The 10,141-nt window shown below is 36.0% G+C and overlaps 1 protein-coding gene across 1 annotated transcript; it reads right to left on the bottom strand.

Annotated features, from left to right (window-relative positions):
- Positions 1 to 1,226: 1,226 nt before the first annotated feature.
- On the bottom strand, positions 1,227 to 9,869 carry plxdc2a (plexin domain containing 2a). Its single transcript, XM_051124926.1, has 13 exons — positions 9,728 to 9,869; positions 8,279 to 8,502; positions 5,907 to 6,047; positions 5,737 to 5,806; positions 5,500 to 5,622; positions 5,283 to 5,401; positions 5,090 to 5,189; positions 4,691 to 4,786; positions 4,362 to 4,443; positions 4,112 to 4,172; positions 3,830 to 4,016; positions 2,937 to 3,097; positions 1,227 to 1,514 (listed from the first exon to the last, which is right to left on the bottom strand). The coding sequence occupies exons 1-13, from the start codon at positions 9,813 to 9,815 to the stop codon at positions 1,287 to 1,289; spliced, it is 1,680 nt and encodes a 559-aa protein (XP_050980883.1). The 5' UTR covers positions 9,816 to 9,869; the 3' UTR covers positions 1,227 to 1,286.
- Positions 9,870 to 10,141: the final 272 nt, after the last annotated feature.

Genomic DNA, 10,141 nt, shown 5'->3' with positions numbered 1-10,141 from the left:
TTATATGAAAAAAAAAACCACATTTAAAGCAGTTCTCCTATAGATAATCATTTGAACGCCTGACCAAATATTTCCTGGATTAATCTTTCTGATTACGATTTATCTGTCAGATTTAGAGTCAATTATTCTAGCCACATTTCAGCTATATGAATCACAATCATACAAAACTTTATACATGCTTATAATATACATTTATGGTGTTAGAATTGATAAAAGAGAAATTTACAGACTATTGTAAAGACATTGATTTATTGTAAATGTGTAAATGATCTGTGTAAATGAATGGATTTTTTTGGTTTGATTATATTTCAATTATAGCACTTTTTTGTACACAGATTTTTGTTGTTATTGTTGTTGCTGAATTGAGTTGTTCTGATTACACAACCTGAACAATTTATGGTTCATTCATTGATTCAAATCATCAATATATCATTTTAGTCACTGAGATCTGTATTTCAGTTTGAGAGTATTTCAGATATCCAAATCAAAATGCATATAATACACAATACTACAAATTAGAGCTGCAAAACGATTAATCGCGATTAATTGATTTAAAATAAAAGATAGTTTACATATATGTGTGTGTACTGTGTATATTTATGTATATATAAATACACATGTATATTTAAAAAATATTTGTATGTATTTGTATGTAAACACTTATATATTAAATAATATTTTATATATAAATCTAAAATATTTTTCATTAATACTGTATATGCATGTATGTGTGTGTACTTATATATATACATAATAAATATACAAAGTACACACACACATATCGTATGTAAACACAAACTTTTATTTTGAATCGATTAATTGTGATTAATCGTTTTGCAGCCCTATTACAAATTTCAAAGAAATGTCAAAGTTGGGTTTGTTGTGATCAGTTACACAAGAGTTTAAAGGTATATTTCATAAATATATTCTTCAAGCTTCCCTGTTTTTCACAGGAGGTTCTGTGTCATGTTTGCAAAACACTGGCTTTAATGACCAATCTGGTTTGAAGTGTGACTTCCAGAAACATTATCAGACCCTGGTTTAAAGAAATTTAATAAAAGCTCAGATTTGAAGGTTTTCCCTGAGCCCTGCAATTTCACTGGTGTCATTGGGTTGAAAAAACATTTATGTTTCCACATTTGCACTTTGGTGCGATGGTGCAGTAGATCACTCACATTTGTAGTACTTGCTGTTATAAGGTCAAACAAATACCACATTCATCCCAGCATCCAGTGCAAATTCCTCTCAAAAACAGAGGAACTATTTCATAAAGCACTGAATTCAGGTTAGCGGCGTTCCATGATAATGAAACGTTCTCTTTGGTCAGCCACGATAAATCCCTCCCTTTGGTCCGTCAGAAATAAGCTCTCTCTCCTGTCTGACACAAGAAAACTGTCTCTAGGGTTCATCACGATGAATCCTTCTTTATCCTGTCCCATAGCCTCCACCTCCGCGTATGACGGGTGTCCTGAACCCCGTCGAAATTTCATGGCAGGCCAGTGTGTTGGTCGTCTCTAGATATCAAGAATATCAAAAGATATCAAAAATCACATTTTCAGAGCACCAACATAAGAAATCATTCTAATATGCTAGTTTGGTATTTAAGAAACTAAAGGGATTGTTCACCCACAAATGAAAATCCTCATATCATTCCAAACCCGTAAGACATTTGTTCATCTTCAGAACACAAATTAAGATATTTTTGATGAAATCTGAGCTTTCTGACCCTGCATAGACAGCAACACAACTGACAAGTTTAAGGCCCAGAAAGGTCGTAAAAACATTGTTTAAATAGTCTATACTACTTTTCTGGACCTTCAACATCTCAGTTGTATTGCTGTCTATGGAGGTTCAGAAAGCTCTCAGATTTGATCAAAATATCTTAATTTGTGTTCCAAGATGAACGAAGGACTTACGGCATGAGGGTAAGTAATTAATGACAGAATTTTCATTTTTGGGTGAACTATCCCTTCAGTAAGAAAATCTTACTGAAAAATAGGGGTGTAACGATACATGTATTCGTACTGAACCGTCACGGTACGGGCATCTCGGTTCAGTGCATGAGGCCTTACAATGAATACAGACAATTCACCCTCAATCCAGAAGGGGGCGCCCGCAGTAATGCGATTCTGTTTAATAACCGCCGGCAGAAGGAACAGCGAATGCCAGGAGTTGTGCACTTGAAAACAAAGCCCACTAGACAGTGACCATGTGCTGATTCTTAACGCGTCTCTCACTGACAAAGGAGTATATATTAAAGGCTTGCACACTCAACTGTCTGCGAAATGAAGCTTTGTGTTCTTGTATCCTACCTCTCTCATTCGGCACAAATCCAAATATTCCATACTATTTACATATTTGCGATGCATCCAAATACTAAACTATTATTTATTATGTAAATTATAGACTTTGTACTTCAGTCGCGTTCTAACGGTGACACAATGAGACGGGCGCACTGATGTTTGGTTCACTGTGTTTTATTTTGATAAAGTACCAACTGCGCTGTCAAGTTAGCAATGCTAGAAGCCTGGAACTGATTTGTTTTGTGTTTGTGTGCGCCAGCGCGACTACTTCAGCTTTCTTCATACCAGCAAAATCAACTTAAAAAACAAATAGAATGTCACTTTCTGCCATTTGAGTTTCCTTTCTGTCATAAAACTTCAAGTATTTATTCCTTATATGTATATATGTACTGCAGATTTTATAGCCTATATATGACATTTGATATAATATTTAGTTTTTTGTTTTTTTTTTGTAATTTGTACTACTGTTTAAAATAAATGAAAAGAAACCTATCATAGTAGATATGTATTTTTTTCTGTTGTACCAAAATCGTATCGAACCATGACCCTCGAACCGAGGTACATACTGAACCGTGACATCTGTGTACCATTACACCCCAACTTTTTATTGGTAGTGCATATTGATGTGCTCACCTCTATGAAGAAGAGACTTGCACTTGATGTGGGATGATAGTACATGTATATAGTGGCCAACACAGCGACCACCATAAGGACCATGGTGATGAGGATGCCAATGAGCAGACCAGTCTGCATCTGCTCCTCTGTTTGCTTCTCTATAATATCCATCTGAGAGTCTGAAAGAGAACAGAACAACAACTATAACCAGATTTTAACACTTTCCAAAATTAATCTGAATAGCACTTGCCCAGATGTCAGGGGATCCTGGGCTTTTCTACATGGTTGTTATGATATTTGGGTGGTTACTAAGGCAAAGACTTAACAAAATCACCCATAATTGTCATATTTTACTCTCCCTCGTGTCATTCCAAACCTGTATGAATTTCTTTACTCTGTAGAACATAAAAGAAGTGTTTTGGAAGTCAGTTGGGCATCAAAACAGATTTGTTACCAACATACTTTAGGATATCTTATTATATGTCCCACAAATAAAAGAAAGTCAAATTTGGAACGACATGAGGGTGAGTAAATGATGACAGAATTTGACAGAATTATCATTTCAAAGTAACATGCAGCACAAAAATCAAAAGGTTTCCATGTTAAACAGTGCAACTGGAAGTTTGTACTGCAGATGAAAGGTCAGATTTGGTTTATTGATTAAGTGTCATGTTGAAAAAGGTTATGGCCTAAGGAAAAAAGCTGTGCAGGTGTCGATTTTATCATGGTTTGAAGAGCTCTTATAATTGGTCTCATTTGGAGACCTCATTTGGAAGCTATATATTATTTGGAAGAGATATAATAAAAAAAGTAAAGAAAAAAATAAATAAAAAAAAAATATATATATATATATATATATATATATCCTCTCAATGATTTGCAGGACATACTGTAATATGACTGATACATACCATCAGTGAGGATGCTGGTAGGAAGGTTTCTTATGAATAAGGGTGTGCTGGTGAGTTTGGTGGTGACTGAGGAGGCTGATGTGGGTGATGTTGTAGTAGTTACAGATACCGCTGTCACTCCTGTCTGCACTGCCGGAGTACTGCTTCTAACGGCAGGCTGCTTTTTGTCACATCTCTGACTCTTTATCTTAAAATACAACTACATTAAGTTAGTAAAAATGATAGTGGAACAAAGAAACGACTCAAGAAGATGAAAATGGAGGATATACTTTATCTGTTCACCTCAGTTAAGCACCCACTGTCAACCCAGTCCTGACGATACTGGTCAAAACCACTGGAACATCTGCAAGAGTAAAACAATATTTGCAGCTGTTCAGTCCTGCTTCAGTCCATGCAGGGTCAGAAAGCTTTCAGATTTCATCAGAAAAATCTTAATTTGTGTTCTGAAGATGAACCAAGGTCTTGTAGGTTTAGAAAGACATGAGGGTGAGTATTTAAATGATGGAACTCGCATCAAAAACCAAGCGTGTACCTCTGTAGGCGACTGCACCAGCTACAGTTGAAGCCGATTTGAGCCATAACACACGTCTCACAGCTGGAGAACTGAAGGCAAGCTGACAACAGGAGGAGCAACACTTTAACAGAGACGTGTGAAAGACGTGGATACTTCTTCTCACAATAAGTGATTAAATATACTCAAGTCCAACCATGGAAAACAACAGACACAGAAGATTTTAATCACAAAGTTACACCAGTCTTAGTACTAGGGAAACATATTAAAGGGATAATTCACCCAAAAATGAAAATTAGCCACCTGGAATCTAGTTCTGAATTTTAGTTCAGTCAGCAGTTTGGACTCACTTGGTAGAGGAAGCATCTCGACAGCAGTGACGTTTGCGATTTTGGATTTTAAAAGCTCTACCCGGTGATATTCATATATGGTTCTCCTTCTAACATCTGTCATGAAAAAAAAAATTAAATTAAATAATCAAAAAAAGTTTAAGTACTATAATTTCTAAAGCTAAAACTAAAACAAAAATAAAATAAAGCTAAAAAGGAATATTGAAAAAAAAAAAAAATATATAGAAAAATATACAAATTTAATAAAACTAAAAAGTATACAAATATAATCAAACTAAAATTAAAATGAAAACTGAAAATATAAATGCAAAAGCTAATTCAAAATATTAATAAATACTATTGTAGTATATAAATAATACTAAAACAATACTGGTTCCCATTCAGAAAAACATTACTTACTGGGAAGCTGTTCGATCTTATGAAGAACCACAAATGCATCTGAGAGCCCGACTTTTACGGGATGATTCACTGAGTTGATCTTGCTAATGTCAATGGGAACCTAAAAGAAGATGACAGTCTACAATCAAACCTTGCTTCATCTACTTAAATATGGTGATAACAACTGAAACCAAGAAGTATCTATCAAAACAACCTCTTTATATGCAAAGGTGATTCTGCCATCTTTGTATAAAGCTGCCTGGAAGGTGAAACTGCCGAGATGAGACGCATCCTGGAGATACACACGGTCCCACTGCACAACAAGAGCTGTGCCTAACAGAAAATAGATTAATAATACAGCCATTTTACCATAATACAACAATGCAAATAAATAAAGACACGTTCAAATTTCAGTTTCAGCCTCATTTTACCATTATCACAGTACATGATTGTGGAATTCTGTGAGATGCTGAGATCAAAATTAGCCATGAGAGGAGCGATGTACTGAGTAGCAGTCAGCATTTTGTGGATAATGTCTCCGGTGTAGATGAAACCTGAATAGAAATTGAATAAATATAAAATATACACTTCAGCAATGATGCATACATTGTTGTTGCACAAGGTTTCTATTTCAAATAATGCCCAAAAAGTTCAAATATATCACTCACCCCCTGTAGCTACATGTATTTCTCTTAATGAATGTCCGTAGAAAGGGAAATCGAAGGATAGATTCACTCTCTATAAGACAAAGAAAACCCAACTAAATTATGAGCACAAAAATGAGTAATAGTTACAAAAATGCATTACAAAAAAAGAAAACATTGTAGTATGATCATACCAACGTTTGCCGATGTGTGTTGGAGAGAATTCTGTGAACTTCTCCCATGTCCGTTTGCTCAATATTTACCCACAAATCCTTCTCTGGACTATGTAGGGGCCCATAGAATTTAGATGTGTAGTAGATATGATCCATATCTCTCTGATGAACAAACATACACATTATTTCACATATACATTTGAGAAGGTATATAACAGGGTCAAAAATGAACTTTTCCATTAAGAGGCAATATTTACCCGCTGGAATTGATTTCCAGGGGCATTTTTTACATTTGTAGGGGACATTTTTATAATCATCTTATTAATACAAAAGCAGTATGTTGTCTTTAATGTCAAATACTTATATGTACCCAATTACTTTAAAAAATATTTTAAAATGTTGTCAAAACCCACCAATTCACTATCTCAACAAATTAGAATATTTCATAAGACCAATAAAAAAAACATTTTTAGTGAATTGCTGGCCTTCTGGAAAGTATGTTAATTTACTGTATATGTACTCAATACTTGGTAGGGGCTCCTTTAGCTTTAATTACTGCCTCAATTTGATGTGGCATGCAGGTGATCAGTCTGTGGCACTGCTGAGGTGGTATGGAAGCCCAGGTTTCTTTGACAGTGGCCTTCAGCTCATCTGCATTTTTTGGTCTCTTGCTTTTCATTTTCCTCTTGATAATTCAGGTCTGGTGAGTTTGCTGGCCAGTCAAGCACACCAACACCATACTCATTTAACCAACTTTTGGTGCTTTTGGCAGTGTGGGCAGGTGCCAGATCCTGCTGGAAAATGAAATCAGCATCTTTAAAAAGCTGGTCAGCAGAAGGAAGCATGAAGTGCTCTAAAATTTCTTGGTAAACGGGTGCAGTGACTTTGGTTTTCAAAAAACACAGTGGACCAACACCAGCAGATGACATTGCACCCCAAATCATCACAGACTGTGGAAACTTAACACTGGACTTCAAGCAACTTGTGCTATGAGATTCTCCACCCTTCCTCCAGACTCTAGGACCTTGGTTTCCAAATGAAATACAAAACTTGCTCTCATCTGAAAAGAGGACTTTGGACCACTGGGCAACAGTCTATTTCTTCTTCTCCTTAGCCCAGGTAAGACGCCTCTGACGTTGTCTGTGGTTCAGGAGTGGCTTAACAAGAGGAATCCGACAACTGGAGCCAAATTCCTTGAAACGTCTGTGTATGGTGGCTCTGGATGCCTTGACCCCAGCCTCAGTCCGTTCCTTGTGAAGTTCCCCCAAATTCTTGAAACGATTTTGCTTGACAAGCCTCTCAAGGCTGCGGTTCTCTCGGTTGGTTGTGCATCTTTTTCTTCCACACTTTTTCCTTCCACTGAACTTTCTGTTAACATGCTTGGATACAGCACTCTGTGAACGGCCAGCTTCTTTGGCAGCTTCTTACCCTCCTTGTGAAGGGTGTCAGTGATTGTCTTCTGGACAACTGTCAAATCAACAGTCTTCCCCATGATTGTGTAGCCTAGCGAACCAAACTGAGAGACCATTTTGAAGGCTCAGAAAACCTTTTCAGGTGTTTTGAGTTGATTAGCTGATTGGCATGTCGCCATATTCTAATTTGTTGAGATAGTGAATTGGTGGGTTTTAGTTAAATGTGAGCCAAAATCATCACAGTTAAAAGAACCAAAGACTTAAACTACTTCAGTCTGTGTGCATTGAATTTATTTAATACACAAGCTTCACAATTTGAGTTGAATTACTGAAATAAATGAATTTTTCCACAACATTCTAATTTATTGAGATGCATTATTGTAGATTATTGCTCTTTATATTGTAATAGTTAATAAGTATTCAAATCAATATAGAAAACAATATAAAACATTTTTGTTTCATTTTGGGCATGTCACATTCTGGCTACATAGACAAACATGTCTGTCCATGACATTGGCCAAGCCTAGCACAAGTTATGCAAAAATTCCTGTTACAATCACTGAATCTATCAAATTAATCTTTTATTTACGTCGTATCTGCACTGTGTTGTTTGATGAGGGAATTTGCGGGCATACGCACTCATAAACAGCTCTGGCGTTTTCAGCGCTGACTAATGTAATAGATTCCTAAATTGAACAGAAGCGTGCTTGATTGGTTATAAGGCTCAACGCTGCACAAAACAATGCGTAAAAGCAATCTGATGTATCTAAATGTAATTCTGCGAATTTACACTTTTCATCCATTTTCACATTTTATTTTAATTGCGACAGACATAATACGTTGTTTAATTGTGCAGGGGCATTTTTTGCCCATTTCTCTTGAATTTATGGGGTATTTTTGTTTATTTTGGTGGCATTTTTTGCTACAAGCCCTCGTTAATTTCCGACCCTAGTATTAATAAATACATTCCTGGATGTTTACCTTAATAGATAATTTATCATGACTCTCATTTGTCACAACTTCTGGAAAGCGCTCTGAATCCAATCTGCTGTGCTCTTTATAATGCTCCAGATCCTGGTTCTCCCTGATCTCGTCCACTGGTTTGGATGAGAGTGTCCATCTTCTCCATCTTTTATTGTAAAGCTTGAGGTTTACACCAGCACTCTCTTGCGTGGAGAGGTTTTCAAAGGAAAAGCAGGAGACCCCTGATGAATAAAGATTAATATCAAACAATATTATATGCTGCATTGTGTATGTTGCTAGTCACTGAATGACTGATAACTGAAGAAGTAACACTGACATGCTGATTTTCAGCAGCTGTGCAACTATGGATGAAAATGACCTTTTATGCAAATAAACACAGTTTTTCTCACATCCTGCAGTGACAAGCGCGTGTCCAAAGTCCTTCTTTCACAGGAGCGGGTGAAACATGCTCAGAATTCCTCATGGTGCTGGACGGGGGAGTGTGAGGGCAGGGCAGTGTTTTGACAGGGGTAACACAGAGTTTCTGTTTGCTCACTTTTTCCTGTATCCTTCTCAATCAAGTTCTTCCAATGTAACTTTTATAGTATGTATGTCAGTATCTCCAGAGTAATCTGATATTAATGTCAGAATATCCTTTAATAAAAGCTTGAGAACTTGCACGTCACACACAACGGGCTGCTTTCTTCCTGCCTGGCATTATAACTATGTGAAATGTCCTCAGGTCTGTCACATTTATTTTCAACATGCTGACAGAGACCGCAGGGTACAGTTAGTGTACATGAGCCAAAAAATCTTCTGCATGGGTAGCTACTTGATGAGCAAAAAAAACTCATGTGAGTTTAGATAATAAAAATTATTAATATTCATTACATATACACTAGTCAGCAGCTAGTTTTGTGGTCCAGGGTCACATTTATGGGTCAGTGACACACACTAGTTTTGTCTGGATCTTATATTAAAAATCCACTTCATACAGTCAATGACTTAAACGCATATGTCCTGTGATGAAATGCTTTTACAGTTATAGATTTTTGCACTTCTAAAAATATAGGTGGTCTATATGAAAAGAGTTATGAATACAAGGTATGAAATATTTAATTACATTTAATTTTAAAGAACATTTACATACAACATATTTTTGTGCTGTATAAAAGCCATACTATAAAATAAAAATAATACACAATCAACAATTAACAATAAAATCGGAGGCCTGAACGCTATTAAACGCCACAGAATAATAATAATAATAATTATAATAATGTCAAAGTGAAAATGTAACAAGAGCATTTTACAGTATTATGAGTTAGCTATTACTTTACCTCAGTTTGAGGGTTGTGAGAAAATAATTTTTAGATTCAGAAATTATGAAAGGAAATAACTATAGGTAAATCGTATTCCGTATTTAGACGACTGAACGAAAAACATGCCAAAAAATGTATGACTTACCACTGGATGGCAATTCCTGTAAGGCAAATTTAATCTGAATAACTGCAAAAATTCCTAAGAAAACATGTGCTCTCGCCGGCAGTGCCATAACCAAATATATTTAATGTCTTCTATGTACATTTAAATGAAGGGAGAAGCCAAATTAGTTGTTGAACTGCACGCGACCGAGGCGCGTAATGCGTCACGTTCGGCTTCTAACACACCCACGCGAGACTGTCCAGTGACGTGCATATGAGGAGTTCATGAGAGTTTACAATAAAATAATATTTTCCGCATCTGTCACTGAAGAATGACGATGAAAGCTTCCTCAGCAGTAGAGTAGTATTAATTTTGGTAACTATAGCATTTTAGTAAAAACTACAATACCACAGTAAAATTGTTGGCTAATAGGCCTATGTAGGATATAGAGGACTA

This window comes from Labeo rohita, chromosome 2, assembly GCF_022985175.1.
Source record: "Labeo rohita strain BAU-BD-2019 chromosome 2, IGBB_LRoh.1.0, whole genome shotgun sequence".
Lineage (NCBI taxonomy): Eukaryota > Metazoa > Chordata > Actinopteri > Cypriniformes > Cyprinidae > Labeo > Labeo rohita.
The sequence above is the reverse complement of the archived record's forward strand: the minus strand, read 5'-3'. Positions and strand labels throughout refer to the sequence as shown.